Below are 22,067 nucleotides of genomic sequence, written 5' to 3'. Positions count from 1 at the left end.
TGCAAATGCTTGTTCGAAGCGCTGCGAGATTTAAATGATATAGCGCTACATACCCCCGAATAGCGCCGAGAAGCGTGTGTTTTTGACTCCCTCTGGGGGGGGCTACGAAAAAATTTCGGGGGGGGGGGCTGAAACTTTAAGCAATCGGTAGAGTGGAGCTGCAGGGGCTCTTAGAAGGGGTGAAACAACAGCGAGGCCTCATTAACATGCAAATGGTCTTTTAAAGACCTGTGAAGTGTTCGGGTGCGGCTGTGTGTGTGCCCGGAAGCTGTCTCAGCCCGGGCTGCCACACACGACGGGGGGGGGCTGAAGCCCTGTGAGTCCAATGGGTGTTGCGCGCCTGAGTCGCCACTTCGCACATCCTGAAGGAAGCCCCCTGCGACAGCCCGTCCGAGGTGGTCTCCCAGCCGTCTCATTTTTGCAAGAGCGTGGTCTCGCGGTCGTGGGGCGCTGGGGTCGTTCAGCAGCACACCCTTCATTTGTGCAAGAGCGGGGAGTTAGACTGGGGTAACTTGCAGCAGTCTGGACGCGTCCTGCCTGCCCCTGCCTGCGCGCTGGGCTTCCAGGCAGGCCTCCGGGTTGCTATGGTGCTGCATACAATGCCATGAGAGAGCAGTGTTTCCCTCTCCCTGCACTAAGCAAACACGGCTACTCCTCCAGTCTGCCCGTGGCCCGCTCGTGTGATAAGCAGAGGCTCCTCACGCATTGTGAATTATGTTCATGTCGTGATGCGTGTACGCATGCACACCTGACGTTCACACCGTGTTCCTCCTAGCGGCCGAGGGAATTGTATACAGGAAACTGTAATGCAGTCTCTAGAGAGCCTGGAAATCACAGGCCCTCAATCATTTAAGACCTCTTCTGTCGCAAAGGGAAACATGATATTTTCAGCAATGGTTCTCAATCTGCACACTACTTAAATCAACGTTCACCGCTGAAAAAACGGGGACAGGGCAAATAGCGTGTACACGCATGTTACATTGAAGCTGCCGTTCATTGGGATGAGGCGAGTTTAAATTCCATTTTAAACAAAAAGTTCGAATCGCTTAAACGCAATTTCTCATTCCACGTCCCCTCTGTTTGTGCCTCTCTGCGGTGTGGCAGGGTCGCAGGTCCGTGCAGCGCCGTGGCTTCACGCCTTCTCGTCTTTTGTGATGTCACAGCCATGCGTCATAAAACCATTCAGAGCTTCTGGACCGTAGCTCTAACAACAGCTCTTTCAAACCACCCTGCAGCCATCTGAGGGTGTCAAAGGAACATCTTTAGCGTAACAGTGCCACCCCCAGAGGTTCACCCAAGCTGTGAATAGAATTGTGGGCATGTATTTGTAGGGGGTCTGGTAACGGCCGCTTTGATGTCCTCAGTGGCCGCGCGGCTCACTGAGGACATCAAAGCGGCCGTGAAAGTGATCAGGCAGTGCTTTTCAGGCTGCCAAATGGTGCGCGCGCCCGGCGCACATGCACTGTATTTGGAGGCCTGAAAAGCACTCGTTTGCACTTCCAGATCCCCCTTTAACAAAAGCTCTCGCGAGAGCAGCGCTAAAGCGCTGTCTCAGGCGTGACCTAAAAACAAGCATTTACAATGCAATGGTCTCGGCAATATTATAGGTAGAGCTATTGGTATTGCTCATTATTTTTTTATCATTATTGTATCCCTAAATAAATGGCATTGTCATTTCTATTGGCATTAGCTTTTTGTTTTTGCATATGTGATACCTATTGCATTAGCAGAGAGAGAGTGAGGTAGTGAGATAGAGAGAGTGAGGTATTGAAATAGAGAGTGAGGTAGTGAGAGAGAGTGAGGTAGATAGAGAGTGAGGTAGTGAGATAGAGAGTGAGGTAGATAGAGAGTGAGGTAGTGAGATAGAGAGAGTGAGGTAGTGAAAGAGTGAGGTAGTGAGGGAGAGGGCTGTTGTGAGGTAGTGATATATAAGCATAGAGTGATGTTGTGATGTAGTGAGACAGAGAGAGAGGTAGTGAAAGAGAGAGTGAAAGTGAGTTAGTGAGATAGAAAGAGTGAGGTAGTGAGATAGAGAGTGATTGAGGTAGTGTGTGAGAGAGTGAAGTTGTGAGGTTGTGAGCTAGAGAGTGAGGTAGTGATGTTTTGAGAGAGAGAGAGAAGTTGTGAGGTAGTGAGGTAGAGTGGAGTAGTGAGGTAGAGAGAGTTATGTAGTGAGAGAGAGTGAGGTAGTGAACCAGTGATGTAGTGAGGGAGAGGGATGTTGTGAGGTAGTGAGAGGTAAGCAGAGTGGTGTTGTGATGTAGTGAGATGTGTGCCTGTCTGTGGGTCAAAAAGGTGTTCAGATTACATGACCATTCAGAATATGGCCTCTCTGCAGAGCAGAAAGAGCAATGGTCTTGCATTGCATTTGTGATTCTATGCAAGTGTGTGTGAAGGAACTACTTATTGGTCAAAACATCAAGGTGAAAGTAAAATCATTTATTGTAGTTATTAATTTTGCTTAAACTGCTAACAACCATTGACAAAACCAAGTCGCGGCCGGCATGAGTCGGCCGCGGGTGCGTTTTGTCCATGGTTGTTAGCTGTTAACTGTGGGGGCGAGGGGTAATTTTAATTTAAAGGAAAAAAAATAACTTTCTTAGCCGGCCCGATCCGATCCCGCGTCGTATCTGCTTAGGGGCCTCACATGTTCCTATTCTGCCCGGGGCCCCACATATTTTAGGACTGGCCCTGCTTTTACCATAAAGAATAACGTATTCCCTTAAAATGGATGATTTCGAGTTGACAAATTTCGGGCAGGATGTGGTTCCTGTCTGTACTTTAAAATCACTCCCAGCAGCGCTCTCCGCCTCGGTTTTTATTGCCTCGGACGGTGCCAGCCCAGTAACAATATGCTCTAATTGAATGAAAACAGAGAACTGTGAGCGCTCAGGGGGGTTGGGGGGCGGGGGGGCAGGAGGGATGGGCTGGGCACCCAATGTGTACTTTGCACCATCAGAACACTGAAACCACCTAAATTCGCACCAAATAGGAGTCAAAATTTACTACAACGTCTGCGCATTCGTGATATTTTTCAGAGAGTGCTGACAGTGTGCCAGGCAGAAATCAACATGCTCCTGCAAGACTCGGAAATCGAGGTCCTTTTTCTCACAGAAACCTAGATTACCTCAGACTCAGAGCCAGACATCATTCAATCACTCCCCTCTGGCTACCTTATAAAGCACCAGGACAGACCGTCCGGTATTGGAGGTGGGATAGCGATCATTTACCGAGACTACCTATCCTGCCAGTTTAAGGATAGCCCCATCCTGGACTGTGAAAATGTCCATTTCTCTATCCATCGGCCCCCATCTACAACCCTCTCAGGGATATTAGTTTATCGTCCCCCAGGACAGCAACGACGATTCTGCGATTCTCTTATGGACACCACTTCCTCCCTCGCCTGTCTATCTCCGAACTTCACGGTCTTGGGAGACCTGAATCTCCACTTCGATGACCTCACTAATAAAACAGCTGCCGATCTCAAAGCAGATCTAGCCTCCCTGAATCTCCACCTACAAAGTAACCAGCCCACCCACACCAAGGGCCACTTGCTGGACCCCATATTTACTAACCTCACGAGATTAGTCGTGAATACCCCCCTCCCTGTCCCATGGTCAGACCATTTCTTAGTCCCCTTCAAGCTGCAATTCTCGGCTGAGGCACCAGAGAGACCTCCCCCCCAAGCACCTTCCCGCCCGTGGCAAAATCTGGATACAATCTCATGGGCAAAAGTACTTACTTCCACCCTACCAGTACAGGACCCAGACCCCTCCAGAGCAGACGTCCAACTACACGATTGGATTAATCAATCCCTCTACGTTACCCTGCCAGTCAAACCCCTTCCCAGCAAAAAGAGAACAGCTAAATCCCCGTGGTTCACCCAAGAATTACGTAATCTTAGGAAGAAGTGCAAAAAACTCGAGCGCCTTTGGAGAAAGGATTGGGCGACGGAAAGCAAAAACGAGTATAGGGCCGCCATCAAGCATTATAAAAACTGTATAAAAAACACGCAGGCAACCTTCTTCGAGGAAAAAATATTAGCGGCAGCCAACTCTGCTAAAGAAACTTATCGCATCGTACGCCTACTCACGAAAACTCCAGACCCCTTACCCACACCCGACCCATCGGGCATTAGATGCAACCAGCTAGCCGAGTTCTTTTCATCAAAAATTGATAAAATTCTTATCTCACTTCCAGCCCCCAATTCCTTTCAAATCCCCGCCATCCCCCCCCTTTGCTCCGAGGCTCCACGCCTCCAAACTTTCCCACAGATTACCACAGAGCTATTTCTGTCCACTCTACAAACCGTGAAAAGTGGTGCCCCATCAGACCCAGCTCCTATGAGCAAATTAAAACTGGTCGCCGCCACTGTTGCCCCTCCTCTGACCCACCTCATTAACGCCTCTTTCGCACTAGGCTCTGTTCCAGCCAACTGGAAGAAAGCCACAGTCAGGGCTCTTCTTAAAAAACCCCATCTTGATCCCACGGACCTAACCAACTTCAGACCCATCTCTCTTCTTCCGGCTATCAGCAAAGTGGCCGAACGAATTGTCAACCACCAACTTTCCAATTTCCTAGAATCCAATAAACTCCTGCGCCAATCTCAGACAGGGTTTAGACCTGGACAGGGAACTGACACCGCTCTGCTAGCCGTGGTCGAAGAGGCAAGAACCATCATAGACGCAGGAGGATCAGTGGCAGTGATCCTCCTCGACCTGAGTGCCGCCTTCGACACGGTGGATCATGCCATCCTCATCCACCGGCTAAGTTTGGTAGGAGTCTCCGGCTCCGCCCTCTCCTGGATCAAATCCTTCCTGGAAGGAAGAACCTTCCAAGTGTCGGATGGCACAGCCGTGTCCAAAGCCCTGCCACTACAGTGTGGGGTCCCCCAGGGCTCCTCCCTGAGCCCCACACTTTTTAACGTCTACATGTCCCCTCTAGAGGACATTATTTCCCCATTCGGCATAAAAACAGTCATGTATGCCGATGACACCTAGCTGGTGGTCTCTATAAACCAGTTGAGCTAAAGCCTAGACAATCTGGCAAGGTGTCTCGAGAACGTCTTCCACTGGATGTGTGAATCTCGATTAAAATTAAACAGAGAAAAATCCGAGATACTTCTCCTGGAAAATCCACGCAAACTCCCTCCATCCCTTTCTTGGCCGCCATGCATGGGATCACCTCCTACCCCCAAACCCGAAGTCAAAAGCCTTGGCATCTGGCTGGATCAAGACCTCAACTTCAAAACTCAGGCCAGAAAAACCACGGGCACTTGCTTCGGCCTCATTCGAATGGCGCGAAAAATCCTCTATCTGATCCCCTTCCAATCGAGGAAACTGCTGTTGCGGGAATTGGTGAACTCCAGACTGGACTACGGCAACGTCCTATACCTGGGGGCACCGGCATCAGTCATTTACAGACTGCAAAGCGCTCAGAACGCTGCTGCCAGACTCTTAACCGGAACCAAACTGAGATGCTCTGCTAAACCAGCACTCAAAAGTCTGCATTGGCTTCCGGTTAAAGAAAGGATCACCTTTAAGACCTTATGCATTTCACACAAAATAATGCAGGGCAGAGGCCCTCCGATTCTGAGATCCATCGTCAAACCCCATCACTCTAACAAACAACTCAGATCAGACTCCCTTTCCCTGGCCAGCGTTCCTAGAATAAAAAAGGCCCGATCCGGGGGGCGCTTGTTTTCCTACAACGCCCCAAAACTGTGGAACGCTCTCCCACTTTCCATGCGGAGAGAATACAATCTTTTGGCCTTTCGTAGGTAACTAAAAACTTGGCTCTTCTCATAATCTTCCACTTCTTTTACCCCCCCTCTGGAACTATAGGTCAATTCAGCGCTGGGACGCCCTAGGGTAGCTACGCGCTTTACAAATCCCCATTCAAAATTCAAATTCAAATTCAAACAGTGTGCCACTGTGATCCTCTACAAGTTTATCAGCGGAAATGTCGGGCGGCGCTTAAAATTTGGGGTGCGGACGCAAAGGGTCTCAGAGCGTCTGAAGACACGGTCAGTGTATGGTGGGCCACGGAGGGCCCTCCGAAGAAACATTATTCACCACTAAAGGCGGAAGTCTTCAAATGGGGAGGGCCAAAGCACGGGAACTGCCCCCCCCCCCCCATTGTGGTCGCAAAGTGTAAGAATAATGTTGATGCTTTGCATCCCTCGACAGTCCAGAGCCCGGGTGCCACTTAACCTGCTGCACTACTAGAAGCTACGTCCCATCCCATTAAACAGCATATGGGAGAGACTCTGGAATAATGAGGCTAGAATCTTTAATGAGGTTTATTTAACAGTTTTCCGCACGTAGCTCGGTTTTCCAAACAGAATGGCTGGCTTTTGTCGTTTTCTGTAAACTCTCAGCCCTACCGGCCGGGGAGAGGGGGTGTTTCCGGGGGGACTTTAAGAAACCCAGAGTGGGGGATTGTGGGGCGAGAACGAGACCCGCTGCTGCTGGAGATTGTGGGACATCGATGTCACAAATCCGCACTGAATTCGGAGCAGAAACACCCCACGGGGCCCTCTTTACAGCGGTAACTGTCGTGGAACCAACGGTGCTCCCAAGACATAAACACACACCCTTACACAGGCACAGTGATATACAGCGCCCCGAGGCTGGAGGAATAACAGAAGGGGCCGTCCTACACATTGTGGAAACCAAACCAGAAAAAAATAAAGGCATGGCAAGGTGAAATCGTTTATCACACTTAAAAGGGGAATAACTGCACAGGGAATACATTGCATTCTGGAAGTGGCAGAGGGTCAGTATGTTTGTGCCAAAAAACGCGTTGGGAATTGTCAGAATTAGGTGTTAGTTTGTTTTATGTCAAGGGCTTTTCTTTTTGACCTCTCTGTAGCCACTTGTGTACTCTGAGAAATATATATGGAACGTAGGCATGTGTAAATATACACATAATACGAAAAGTGTGCACGGTTCTAACAGGCTGTAACAGCAAGAAGGTGTATCTGGGACGTGTTAGAGATTCTTGTGTTAAAATCCGTGAGAAGAAATTGTGGCCGAGTCGCCCAAGTGTCACCAGTAGAAACAGGCGGCCCACTCACCAGTCACTCGTGTTAAATTCCCTACCTGCATCGTGTGATCCTGTGCAGATCAGCATTCTCTCTCTGTCTTGACCCCTTCGCAGATCGATATTTGAAGCCACAGAAAAAGCTTCGCCCCCTGGCTCTGGGGGTGTTTAATTAATAATACTAGGCCCGGCAAAGACATGCATCGCCCTGGAGAGGGCAACCCGCAGTGTAGTTCCCTCGTCCTGTCCTTTGCACACAGCTGTGAGTGTCCCGAACCAGAGTCCAGCCACTGAATGCACATCCGGTTCCACCTGGAGGGGCTGTGGTTACTGGGAGTGTTCCTCCTGCCTGTAACGGAGAGAGCTACTAACAGCAACAACTTGATAACAGCGCTCGTCACTTCTAAGCGCTGTAAATAATCGGCGTTACTGTTACTCAATGTAAAGATAACGGACGACCGTATTTACCACTTTACCCGGTTCCTGGTCACACGGGGACTCTTCTGTATTTATCCATAAACACGACATCTTTTTCTGCTGTTTCACGGAGGTGCCTACTTTAAACTACACACGTTTGTTGTGCTTGTTTTGTTTATGCCAGTTGTAACCATTTGCCGGACTAAAAAAAAAAGACAAGAAAACAACACTGCGACAAAATATGTACTTACTACAAGACAGGTACAAACAAGCACACCACTGCCTTTCTCCGAGGCGAAGCAGAAATGCCTCGGAGAAACGCAGCGGTGGTTTCAGATTCGGGGGCGTGGCTAAAAAGTGGAAAGAAGAGCACGGAACACGCCCCCGAATCTGAAAAAGACGGAGCCTGTTTGGAGGGACTGCTCTCTCCTCCAATGGCTGGCCTCCGTTTAGGAAGCCAGCCAATGGAGAAGAAGCAAAAAGAGAGGCGGGCTAAATAGCCACTCTAGGAAACATTAAATCTCCGACTTCCGGTTCTGCCTTCGGCAGACCGGACGATCCTCGACCTAATGAAGCGTCCTGAAAATGCACGCTGTTTGCTTTTCATGATTCACTGAAACAGTGAACCAAATAAAAACCCCGCTCGGCCGCTCCCACTTTATGAGAACAAACATTTCAACCTGGACTTCAAACTGAGGTTGTGTATTGATCATTCTCCTCGTTAAGCTGCCAGCAGTTTCCAAGATGCCATGTGACCTTGGCCGAGTCAAATGAGAACAACTGACTTGTGCCACAAAACCAGGAGTGGCCAGGCTTCCGCTTACCTGATCTCTGTCTTGTGCCAGACTGAACTGGTGCAGACTGCCTCTGCCCACTGTTGGCACACTTGGAAGACGGTATACCTGTCCTTCAGTGACAGGTGTAAGAAGATCTGGGCGAGAACTTCCTGTGGAATATCAGTCCAATATTCTGCCATTGACGTTTCAGGCCCTTTTTGGTCGTTTCCAGAGGTCTCTTCCTCAAGCAGCCCTCGTCCTGTCAAGAAACAGTAAAGTGAGAGGCACATAAGTAACTGTCCCCGGTTCATTATGCAGTTCTCATACTCTTAGTATAATTCTGTTCTTCGAGATTATTTGCATCTTTTTAAAAATATTCAGGGGTGTTAAAATTGCAGTTATGTAAGACACTGCAAAGCTTAAATGGAGAAAGTGGAATTATTAAAAGAAAACCATCTTTTAAAAACAAATTCTAGGAATACAGAATGATTTTAATTATACCCTTGTTATTCCTGATTAAATATTTGGTCAGTGTGTTCATTTTAGTCATACGTGTAATCAAATCATATATTTTGGATCTGGAAATTGGCAGTATTGGCTCCACGAAGGAAAAAGAAAATAAGCATAATGCATCGGTTATATGCCTTGAAGTGTATTATGTCTCAGGAATGTAGCTTATTTTAGGTCTCATTAAACAGCTTTAACTCTCTTGCAAAGGTTTCCACTGACAAAATACATAGTAGTGTTTCTGTTGAAAGAGACCATGCAATGTTCTTAGTGTTCACTTCTCTTTGCCGAGAATGAATGACGTTAGTCTATGGAACGTTGCCCAGTTTTATATTGGTGGTTCCATGCATTTTGACTTGGCCACTTCTAGATACTTCAGTTACAATTCTTTTCAAGATATAGACAGACACTCCCCCCCTTCAATCTCAAGTACCTCACACCGAGTGTACCCTCAAATCTTTTGAGCTGTCCACACTCCTTCCTGTTGTCTTCAGACTAAAGCATTAGCCTTCGCTCTCCACTCACTTGCGTCACAGGTTATCATCACCCTCTCTTCTCTATCCGTTTAGCTGCATGTAAATGGGCAACCCCTGCTCTTTCCATCCCTAAGTGCTGTGGGTGGACCAAACTTTTTCAACCCTCCCTACTTTCAACAACATCAAGATACAACCATCACATGTTAATTCACCAATAAGATCAATGCTAAAACTGCTTCAGAGCATCTCCCAAACCTAATCCCATAGGAGAGAAGTGTGGGGTCTAACACTAAAACCAAGCATTGCAAAGCAATTAGGTCTGAAATTGGCCGCTATTCTTTTGGCTTTGTTAATTGTTGTATCCTTGTGGCATGATCCTTTCAAAACTGTATTGGAGGGGAACCCACCGGCCCCTCATCGATCTAAAATAAAAAATATTGGCTAAAAGCAAAAATATCTTTTGCCCCATAGAAGACTCTGGCACTTAAGGGCAACTACTTTGTGCATGGGTGTACTTGTAAAAGGACAGAATCACATCATTCACAGCGAAATTAGCCAACGGCTCTAGTGAGCTGAACCCCTGCCTCATCCTTTGTGCTGTAGTGGGCGGAAGAAAAATGTGAATGACGCAATAACAGATGAATGAAGAGGGCTGGCTCAGAGCCCTTAAAAGTATATTAGACATAATTTTAGTAAAATCAAAATGGTCTTGGATAATGCAGACCTAAAAAGTATGCAGAATGGGGCAAATCCCCAGCAGAAACCAATAGATGGACGTGTACTGAGGAGCATTTCACTCTAAAACAGAGTGTTGCCCAGAATATGTTATTCAAACCGGACTGGTTGATAGTTATGTGTTCGAATGCGACACTATCCAAAGACTCAGACTTGCCAGCGTAGACCTACTACAGGAACTGTACACATACTGTGCTGTAAGCACTAATAAACTCGCTCTGACTCTGCAGTAGCAGTATTTGAATCAAATACGTGTTGTCTCACAATAATCTTCTACCTTTGAGGCAAACAGAATCTAAAAAATAAGGGCTTCACGTCTGTGAATTAACACACCACTTTGTACAAAATTGTAACCAATATAACTATAATTGTCAAGCTAAAGAATTTATACACAATTGAATTACATTGTGGAAGACAACGAGCATTATATGTGAGGCATGAAGAGTTTAGAATATGCACTAAAAATCTGTGAATGATCGTAAATTCTATAAATCTGGATTTTGCTATAAACCAATAACATAATTACAGTGGAGAAGCTAAAACATGAGTCCAAAATGGATAGCGCAGTTCACCAATATAACGATAATAAAGAAACGGTACAATCTCTCATTCATTACGTTGTAAATGAAACTATCTTTCTATGGAGTTTATATTCTGCAACCGACCTTTAGCCATAGGGACAACTGTACCTCAAACATTTACTTTGCAAATTTCTCTAATATTTGCAGTAAAAGGCCATACCTAGCCCAAGTATTCCAGAAAGAATTTTTATTTTCTGGTTTACAAAGTATTAACAGGCATGGAGTAGTGTGTTGATATGTAAATAGATCAAGCACAAAAATTGCTTGACAAACTGTGTGCACTACAGTAGAATGTTTTTTACAGTTAGAACAATTTAAACATAAAAGTTCTCAATTGGAGTAATATCTACTCAAATGAACTTTCCAGACAACAATTATTTGACAAAATATTTTCTTTGTTATGTGATATATACAAAAATGCAATCAAAAAAAGAACAGCAATTACATTTGTATTACATCATACATAATACATGATTCTGTACATAATCCATGTTCATCAATTGAAATACAATGTTCTGAAGTCCCAGGTCAATTGTGTGCTGCCCTATGTATTGCGGGGCCCATCGTCCCTTCTTCAGGGGCCGCTGAAAAGTAAACAAAACAATAGCCTCAGATTACCACCGTTTAATAAAACACGATGAGTTCTTCGCTACCATATAATAGGACACCCCCAGTAGTGTGTTACCTGACCGCAGAATGATTCAGCAACACCATGAGTAACTACATAATTTGAGCTAAGCTACGTCTGTCTCCAAAAGGCCTTCATTTTATACACCAGGCACAAGCCATATTATCTATACCTTTTGGGAAGGTGCCTTAAGCCATGTTCCCTATAAAATCACTCTAGTCCCCCATAATTCAGATCCTACTTTCTTTTTCTCCATGATGTGCATTGTGGTATTTGTGGTGTGTTACATGTGTGCGTGAGGCAGCCGAAGGGCCATGTATTTCGGAGAACATTGAAAAAAGTGGTGGTTCCCTCACATTCTTACCTTGTGAATGTGACAATTTGCATTCTGCTGTCCATGAGGTCCAGCGCCTAACTCTATGTAGGTGTTTGGTGTGCGGGGAGTGGAGTTCGCACACCACTTAAGACTGACTTCCTTATTTTTTGAGACAACCACATAATGGGCAACAACAGACTGGTGGCCTGCCTCCCTAGGGCTCCTACCTTCATCTTCTGAACAGCGGAAACCTGGGAATCATGTTCAATTCTAAACTCAGATTTGAAAAATAAATAAATGCCCTCACTATTTCCGTCTTTTTTCAGATATCAGGAAGATCCTTTCTTTTCGCCCACCTACTTTCAGGAAAGATTTGGTTCAAGCTCTTATTTTTCGAGTTTTATATAGCAAGAACTCGACCCGAAGATATCTGTGCGCTTTACATGAGCACCAGTTGCCTTACAGATGAACACATTTATTCTGTTGAGCACGTAGAGATTACCTGGTTTGCCCAGAATCACTGGACGTTGAGCATCCCTGCCGAGACTCGAACCCGGTTCCACAGCTTCGAGCTCGACCGTTCTGGCAGTTAGGCCACATCCTCTTATCATATCAAGGCTGGACTATTGCAATTCTTTACCAGTGCGCCTCCCTCCTAACCCTGTACATAATGTTCTATGGCTTCTTGGGTTACCCCATTAGTTTATAATTGCACCTTGCACATAAGGAACAGCTAGTACAAAATGCCGCAGCCCGAGCCATCCTAGCATTAAAAAGAAGTGCGTCCATCTTGAATCACCTGCGACCACTGCACTGGGTATAGATTGCCCAGAGATGCCTCTTAAAAGCACTCTGTCTCTGCCAGAAAACTCTGTATTGCACAAGATCTGGGTCATACATGTCCATCATGTTCTGCTTGTACTCTCTTGCACATTGTCTATCATCAAAGTAACAACATTTGATAAATGTACGGAAAAACAAACGAACCAGACAGGAAGGTCGATCACTGTCGGTATGGAATGACATGCCTATTTCTCTTCTTGCCCAAACAAATTACGAACGCTTCAGGAAAGCACTGAAATTTCACCTGTTACTAAATACCATCTGTTCCTGGTGGCTCCCTATTTTGCTCTTTCTTGATAGAGTGGCTTTGGAAGCGCCTAAACACCTCTTGCTGAGGTTTTCTGCGCCAAATAAATACATGATTCATTAGTTCACTTACTTCCAAGCCTACTTCTTCCCATAAAGAGTACTGGAAGTGCATTCTCCCTCCTCCCTCCCCCAGTGGAAGGCCTAGACCAGTTGTTCTTAACCTGTGGTCCGGGGACCCCTTGGGGGTCCACAATGCCTACATAGGGGGTTAGTGACTGCTTAGAAAAATAAATTATATTAAAAAAATAACAAAGTGTATATAAATAAAGAAGCAAAATGTAAAATTAAAAATTTGAAACTGGAGGCTAAAAATCAAGAGGGTATCCTCGGATTCAATCGTGAAAGCAGTGCAAGGGCCTCAGACAGAGTATAGAATAGACAATGGGTGTCCACAATTTAATTTGAAAAAGCTCAAACCTTCCCATTAAAATTCACATTTTTTAAAATATTTGGTGAATTAAATTAAATAATTCAACATTTGTGTATTTGTTTCATGGATACTTGCTTCTGTATTATTGTATATTTTTGGGGGGTTCAAATAAACAAAATTGCTTAGTGTGGGTCCTCAGATTCCAATAATGACTCAGTGGTCGTCCCCAAATTTTAATAATGACACAGTGGGTATCCCTGGATTCCAATAATAATTCAGTAGTGGTCCCCGGATTCCAGTAATGATTACGTGGGGGTCCACAGTGTCCAAAGGTTAAGAACCACTGGCCTAGACAAAGGGAGTCTGAGCGCAATCCACTTTCCACTCACCACTTGATGTTAGCCGCTATCCTGCATTGCAAGAGCCTATAAACGCAGACAGTCCATGATGGTGCACTGTGTCCTGGTGGGAACATTGCACTAATCTTTTGAAAAGCCATTGTATTTAGTCAGTCCGTGCTTCCCACCAGTGTCCCTCAAAGAAATGGAAATACTGCTCCTCTAGCCAGTAGCTGTACATTGTAAGAAATTCAGAAGGAAAGTCTATGCACCAGACTAAAGAGATGTTTGCCAGGTGAAAGGCTCTACTGATGTGTCCCCTCATGCTCAATTCCAAGATGAGGTGGTTAAAACGGAACCAGAAACGCTCTGCCATACTGGAGCTCTACATCTTCTGCCCTCAGGTTACCCATGGTAAAAGAAACAAGTGGGATGTGGTTGGGGTGTGAGGGGCTGTATTAGCCAAATATGAAGGGAGGGAGGAGTTTCAGAAAGTTTAAGGGCCAGATGTACGATCACTGGAATTTGCGATTCGCAAACTGTGAATCGCAATTTGCAAGTCGCAAAATCCAATGTACAACAGTGTCTGAGAAACTGTTCGCGATTCCCAACGGGGTCGCAAATTGCATGCCTCGTAAATATTAATGAGGCTGTCGCAATTTGCGACCCCATTGGGAATGGCTAGCACTCCCAGGGATGGTGGCCTGCTGGGGTCAGCAGACCACCATGTCTAAGACTGCTTTTGAATAAAGCAGTTTTTTAAAAATGCAGCCCGTTTTCTTTAAAGGAAAACGGGATGCATCTAAAGAATAAAAATGAAACTTTTCAGTTTCATTTTTTAAGGGCAGGCAGTGGTCCCTGTCTGCCCTTAAAAAATACTTATGCAACCATTCCCAAAGGGGAAGGGGTCCCCTGGGGACCCCTTCCGGTGTGCAAGTGGTTTACCACCCTTCTGAGAAGGGTGTTAAACTGCGAGTGTTTTGCGACCGCAATTGCGATCGCAAAACATTCATTCATGGGTTTTTGATTCGCTATTAGGAAGGGACGCCCTTGGCACGCCCCTTCCTAATAGTGAGTCGCAAACCATATTTTGCGAGTCTCTAATTGGTTAGCGACTCGCAAAATAGGGTTAGTACATTGGCCTGGCCTATTTTGCGGTCGCCAAGGGGCTGAAATGCCCTTTGCAACCGCAAAAAGCGGTTGTACATCTGGCCCTAAATTCTATATTTATGCATGAATTATTTAGAGAAGGCGTTGACTGTCTGGCACCCATATGACTGACTCTCCCAACACTCTTTGCCTGGCATCAGTCCGACTGTCTCTCTCCCAGATCTACCAGTTTTTTAGATATACAAGACAGACATGTAACAGACTACTTTCAGAAACAACAGGACTTCCCTTGGTTGACCATTCCCAGTTCTACAAGCCCATTGGATAAACACACCTTTCACATGAATTACTCTTCTCATGCCTCCCTGGCTTATCAAAGACACATACATTACATGCCTGACTCTTTTCATAAGACAAGACCAAAATGTTCCTGACCAAATAGATGTTGGCGCAGTTACCAACAGAAAGGGGCTTTGCCCACCAACTGTGTAATGTCTTTGATAATATTTGATGTTTTTATTGTCTGTACTGGTAAGCCTCCTCTGAAAGTTGAATAGAAAATGCATTTACATAATTGCTCCATAGGTCTCTATTATCTCTTTCTCATTGTTTCAGTCGGCATTGCTCAAAATTAGTTGATCCATTACCAGGGCTGGCCTTAGTGTTTTTGCTGCATGGGCGAAATGCCCAAGTATGCCTCTTCACACATTCCCATGGCCAGAGAATTTACACACAAACAACTGACATGAGCAAACCCTATGCCATTTTCACTGATTGTAAATCAAATGTCTCACTATCAGTCTTAACAGAATAAACACACTTAGAATTCCATGAAAGAGGAAGCATTCTAAAACATCTACACTTTATCTTGGATGGTTAGATGGAATAAAATGTGAATTTACAAAGAAATGCTCTGCTTTATTTTTTTATGGTAATCGTTACGGTGTTGAGGAGTAAGGAATGCCACAAATAAATGACCTTACTACCATTTACTTATTAAATTGCAGCACACAAATGACTGTTACTGAGATGCCTACATGTGCCTTCAAAGAAGCCTTTACACATGTTCTTGAGAAACGGACACCCCCGCACTAAAACAATTAATGTAAATCATCTACTAAAATGAAATGTACCCTCACTGACATAAATGAGGGAGTTGGTAACCATCTGCGCCAATGTCAAGGAACAGTGACACTTGCTTGGGGTGTATTCACAAATGTAAATTTGGTCATGAATGGAAGTTTATCATCGAAATTCACACAGGGATTCCTGGTGGGAGCAAGTTCCTTTTTGTGTGTGCGAAGAACTCCAACACGTGTGGAGCTCTCAGCACAAGTAAATTGCGCTCAAGTAGTTGGGAAAGACCAACAGCCAGGTACACCTTGTCATGTGACCCAGGATACAGACAGGAGACAACAAATGGTTAGGACAAGAAAATGTCAACCTTCTAAAAGTGGCATTTTCAGAATTGTGACTTAAATTCTGACTTTACCATAAAAGAGGTCTTAAAATTACAAATCTTTAGGCACCAAACTTGACATTCCTACCTGTTCCCAATTGAAAGTTATCACTTATTAAATGCAATAAGTTAACCCAATGTTATCATATGGGAGAGGTAGGTCTCATGGTAGTGAAAAAACAAATGTATGAGTTTTTCACTACCAGGACATGTAAAAACTCAAAAGTGCATGTCCAACTTTTTGAATACACTGCACCCTACCCTCTGGGCCTACTGAGGGGTGACGGATATGAAAGAAAAAAGGAGGTGCAGGCCTGAGACATATTTAAAGGGTACTGGAGTGGGTGGCTCCTAGTAGCATTTAATTTACAGGCCCTAGGTACATGTAATACCATTTTATTAAGGACTTAGGACTAAATTAATATGCCAATTGGGTGTAAGCCAATGTTACCATGTTTAAAGGAAAGAGCACATTCAGTTTAGCACTGGTTAGCAGTGGTAAAGGGCACAGAGTGCTAAAAGCCACCAAAAACACGTTCAGAAAACAGGAGGGTGAAGGCAAACAGTTTGGGGGTGACCCTGCAGAGAGGACTAGGCTCAACATTATATATATATATATATTCACTTAAAAAACCATAGGTTTCACACGCGTTATAGTTAGGAATTAGCATTTAAAAACCTTGCAAATTCACTGAAAAAACCATAGGTTTCACACATGTTATAGTTAGCTGGACATTTCACTCGTAAAAAAACAATGAAATTCCCCCGTTATAGTTAGTTGAGCTAACTATAACTCGCGCGCCCGCAATCCACTGCTGATGACGTCACATATTACATCACTCATGACATGGTCAGTGACATCACTCATGACATCACTGATGACATCTCAAATGACATCACTGATGACATCACTGATGACATCATCCATTGAGTATGTGTTTCTTAACAATTTTAATATGTTTAATATATATAGGGAAAGGCCTGTTGAAGAATGAGTGGGTGTACAAGTGTGTAAATGGATGATTTTCTGTGGTGCGTAACTAACTATAAGTGAGTCATTAAATGTATCTTACTGCAGACTAGTGACTAAACTGTGTAAATGTCTGTATGTTGGTGTATAAGTGGCTGCATGGTTTTGTGAATACCTATGAGTGTCTATATGAGTTATTGATTGCTTGTCTGAGTATCTGTATGGGTTCCTGAGTGTTTGTGTGGGTAGGGTGTGTGTGACTCTATGCATAGATGTGTGAGTGGGTGATTCTATGGGTGCATGGTTTTAAGAGTGCATCTGTGATGGACTGTATGGTTGAGTGAGTGTATGTAGGGTGTGTTAGGGGTAAGTGGGTAGATGTGAGATTGTGAGAGTGACTGTATGGATGAGTGTGTGCTTGCATCAATGATTCTATAAGAGCGTAAGAATGTGATACTATTTTTATGAGTAAGTGAACTTGAGTGTGTATAACCACATAGGTGAATAAATGGGAGTGTGATTATTTGCATGACTGAGTAGGTGTGAGAGTACCTCTATGGATGATTGGTAGTGTGTGAGTGTCTATATAGGTGTATAAATGCATATGATAGTTTTGTATGTTGTAAGTATGAGTGACTGTACAGGTGAATGAGTGGAGGTGTATGTAGACCTAAGAGTTAATAAGTGGCTATGTAGTTATTGGTATTGCAGTATGTATGGTTTTGAGAATGGAACTCTTAAATTTTGAGTCGGTGTATCAAAGGTTATATTAGGGTGTGAGAAGATGTGGTAATTTATCACATGGATGACGTCATCAGTGATGTCATCAGTGATCTCATTTGAGATGTCATCAGTGACGTCATGAGTGATGCCACTGACCATGTCATGAGTGATGTAATATGTGACGTCATGAGCAGTGGATTGCGGGCGCGCGAGTTATAGTTATCTGAACTAACTATAACGGGGGAATTTCAATGGTTTTTTACGAGTGAAATGTCCAGCTAACTATAACATGTGTGAAACCTATGGTTTTTTAAGTGAATATATATATATATATATATATATATATATATATATATATATATATCCTTTTCTGTTATAAGAGCTAGTTAAAATCATACCAAGCTACTAATGTATTGATAGTGAGACGCCAGACAAGATTACATTAGTGGCCATACCATGCAAGATTACCATCAGCGATTACCTCAGTGCATTGGGCAAGGTTAAACAAAACTCACAAAATAGGTAGCCGGATGGTGTATCCACATAACACACATAATGTAGGTTGTGAGGGTGAGGGAATGGCGGTCGAGGATATACTCAGGTTTCACCCTATCCGGTTTAGCAAACTACACATTACCCATAAATCCCAGTACCCGGACTCTGCTACTTTCGGGTCCCCATCTCTGTTTTAACCGAGTGGCTGACAATATGCACTTCCCCTTTAGCCTTTAGAACTGTGGCAGGAGCCTGGAGACTCAGGTAAGACACCTTAGGTACTGACTCCATTTTACGTAAGGACGCTTTCCTTCAAAACCCGTATCGAGTTGCGGTATGCCGGAAGTGTCCTCACACGCCCAAACATGCAGTGTTTCATACCGATACACCAGCGCACAAGAGATAAGCTTGAGGCTTAGCCTCATATCCAGTTCTCGGAGCTTCACATACACGCTCCTGCTGGCCACATGTAGCGTGGTACATGGTACATGGCACTTATCACTTAAATACTCCAGACTCATTAAACTTTGTTTGCGTAATACCTCACATAATTATGGAGTCATAATAACTAGCCCTTTCTATATCATCCCGTGAACGGGAGTGCTATACCTATAGACCACCAAGGCCGTTCTATACTGTTGTTACTCCCTCCGTCATTTGTATTTCCTCCAGGAGCTTACTTTGCGGTTAACAATTTGCAGTACTATTAGCTGCTTCACACACACACACCTGCATCTTCTGTAGAGCATCTTCACGTGGGACAAACACTAGGATAACCTTACGTGAGTGCGGTGTCCTACATATTTTTAATGTCTGTTAGTGACCATCAATTGGCGCACCTTGCACTTAGTCACAGATGAGCATGATAAGTACATTTTGTACATACTCAAATGGCATACCTTGAAAGATAACCACCCGCCTATACACGGATACACATATTGCTGGTAATAGGATGTTCCCTGTCACTGAGATGCAGGGAGAGAGTTTAAGAGTATAATACAGTGGGGGGCGTGGCCAACCGCCGAGCGTATTGACCGCTTGCTAAGGCAGCTCTGACCAACAGCGCCCATCCCGGCATTAATCAGTTTACTTATCCGACCCGCATCTGGTATTGAGCTCAGCACGGAGCACCAGAACTCGCCCCGGACCGATAGAGCTGTGAGACCGCAGATTCTGCTGCGTGGCTCCAGCTCTCGGTCTGACGACGCATGCTGCGGCCTGGCTGCGCTGGGGCCAAGGCCATGCCCGAGGGCGCCTGATACCGTTGCTGGAAGTTCCCGCTGAGACCGGCTTAATACAACGGAGGGCCGTGATCTCGAGGCTCTTTGAGAGGGCCGGGAACTGCCTGCGTGCTGGGGAGCGGCCCCGTGAGGGACGCTGGCCTGTGTAGGGATCGGCTGAATCCCAAGAAAGACCGCTGCTTTCCTTGACGCCGGGAGGGCCTCCAGGCTCGCCCTGTGGGGAGTGATCAGCGCTGCGCCACCAGCACGCCAATATGTTGCGAGTGCCGAACAGGGAGAGCGCTCCTATATCCGGAGGAGGCACTGGGGCCATCGGCACAGTTCTTTCAGGAGGTATGGCCCCCGATGCCTGCGACGTGGCGGTCCACTGCCGTCACTGAAGCGGCCTGAACCAACCCTGCTTCCTGCATACAGTTTGGGACTGACCAGGTGAGGAGGAACGCACCCCAGTTGTCTCTCATTAACTGGACCTTCATCGGTGACCGGCCTGGTCAAATGCGGCCCCTGCCCACGGCGACCCAGGGGCGTGGGGTGGTCAATACCAGAGGTGGCGAGCACAAGAGCACCCCTGAGAAAATGCGACGCACTGCTGTGAGGCCACGTAGTCGGAGTGTGCTCTGAGGAATTGTAGTGAACCCACATTAGCGGGACTGTGAATCTTGGGCCCGCCGCTGCCGCACTCCATTGGGCTTGCGGTGCCCAGTCCACCACGCATAGCTGGGATACTCCTTTGCGGCTTGGCATGGGACTTACTGCCTGGTCATTGGGGGCCTCCGTGTGACGATCTGACACCTTTGCCTGCTCCCAGAAGGCCCTTGGCCCACATCGTCATCAATTGCCCGCGAGAGGAAGCTCTACTGACATCTGACGGTGATCGTGGGAGGCGCTGGCCCGGTCCAATCCCTGCTCCCCTGGTCACGTTTGGTTCACGAAAGCTGGGCCATGGCTGGAGGTCATGGCGCGAAGTCGGCGGTCCAGGCCAAGCTGAGTAAATTTGCATGGGATAAGGCCCTTGAGGCAGAGCTGGAGACAGATGTGGCCACAAGGGAGCGGATGCGACCCAGAGGAGAGGTGAAAGAACCCACGTTGCAGGATATTCTCGTTGCCATCACATCTGTATGTACCTCATTGGAGTCACGGATCGATTCTGTATCCTCTGAAGTCTCCCTCATATGTGCGGGCATGCGCTCCATGAACACCCGACTGAAGGATGTGGAAATTAAAGCGAGCGCCCTGGACGAGGACACGTCTGACCTACAGCGCAAGATGGATGACCTCCGGTCCCACACCGACAAGCTAGAGGCGCAACTGGACGACTATGAGGGTCGCTCCCGACGCAACAACATCTGCATCCTGGGAGTAACGGAGAAGGTGGAAGGGCCGGCACCGGACCTGTTTGTGGAGGAACTGATCACTACTTACCTCAAACCAAGCGGCCTATCCAATTTGTTTTCGGTGGAGAGAGCGCACAGGGTACCGGGCGGCAGGCCTAAACCAGGTGCCCCTCCACGCCCCCTGTTGGCTAGGATCTTTAACTTCAGGGATAGAGATATCATCCTTCAAGCGGCCAGATCGGCGACCCCATTAGACTTCCAAAACAGCAGGGTTGCCTTTTTTACGGACTTCACCCTTAAAGTACAGAGACAGCGCAGCAGCTTCCTCGACGTCAAGAAAGCACTTTGTGAAAAAGACCTGAAATATACCATGCTCTTTCTGACCAAGGTGGAATCGAATGGGAAAGCTTGGTTCTTCACCGCCCTGGAGGAGGCCTGGGACTGGTTGGATGGCTGGCGCACTGTGAGCCGTAAGGGCGGCCGTGCCCGAGGGACGAGGCCCGATAAGGGCACCGATGGATCAGATGGCGGCTCACAGCCTGGGGAACTGGAGGTGGCGTCTGGAGGGTCTCAGTGACTGGTCTGTATGGTTTAGTCTTTGAGGGCTGGGGAACTCTCCACTCCTCACAGGAACTGAGTAGCGGTCAGGACCCCCTCTGTGACTGAACTGCTTTTGATCCACGATTTCTAGATTTTATAGTGATGGGCATAAAGTGTTTCGATATTGATTGGTACCTACGAATGACTGGGGCTTAAGAGTGTGATTACCAGTTGCCCAAATCAAAGGGGCGGGTGCCCGGTTGGTTACACGCACCCACAAGTTTGAGGGGTGGGCGATAGATAGGCATTCTTCAAGTTTGGGTGGGCGGGAGGTTCTGACACCGCCATGCAGGGAGGCAGGGAGGGAGATCTTGGCTAGGGGGGATTGTTCTAAGTTGTGTTGCTGTTGTTTTTTTTCTGTTTAGGTATGGCATGTTCGACAGGCTCCAGGTATTGACGGGTGCGGGTTCCATGCTCTTGGTATACATATTTGTGATGGTCCGGTGGTCTACGGGAATGTCTCCTCCTGAGGGCCTCCCTGGTGGGTTTCCTCCACGACTGAGCGTACTCGTAAGAAGAGGTGATGGGAAGCTCATGTTGCTGTCGTGGAATGTTAACGGCCTGGGAGATAAGATCAAGCGAGGGTAGTTCTCCAATTTTTAAAACGTCACTCCCCGGATGTAGTTATCCTACAGGAAACCCACCTGCTTGGGAATGCCTGCAAGGCCCTGTCGCGCTGGGGCTTCCAGCTGGTGGCCCACTCGGCTTTCGGCTCTGATTCCCGGGGGGTGGGCATATTGGTCCAGAAGTCGTTCCCCAGGACTGTTGATTTGATCCGCACAGACGTTCTAGGTA

General features: G+C 46.3%; 1 protein-coding gene across 4 annotated transcripts in view; it reads right to left on the bottom strand.

Annotated features, from left to right (window-relative positions):
* Nucleotides 1-22,067, bottom strand: part of FBXL8 (F-box and leucine rich repeat protein 8) — a 149,311-nt gene that overhangs the window by 41,486 nt on the left and 85,758 nt on the right. For all 4 annotated transcript variants that reach the window (XM_085638640.1, XM_085638641.1, XM_085638638.1 and 1 more), the window contains exon 2: nucleotides 8,286-8,496. In XM_085638640.1, the coding sequence (XP_085494766.1) occupies nucleotides 8,286-8,437 (152 nt within the window). In that variant the 5' untranslated portion in view covers nucleotides 8,438-8,496. The remainder of the gene's footprint in view (nucleotides 1-8,285; nucleotides 8,497-22,067) is intronic.

Source organism: Triturus cristatus, chromosome 12, assembly GCF_964204655.1.
Source record: "Triturus cristatus chromosome 12, aTriCri1.1, whole genome shotgun sequence".
Lineage (NCBI taxonomy): Eukaryota > Metazoa > Chordata > Amphibia > Caudata > Salamandridae > Triturus > Triturus cristatus.
The sequence above is the reverse complement of the archived record's forward strand: the minus strand, read 5'-3'. Positions and strand labels throughout refer to the sequence as shown.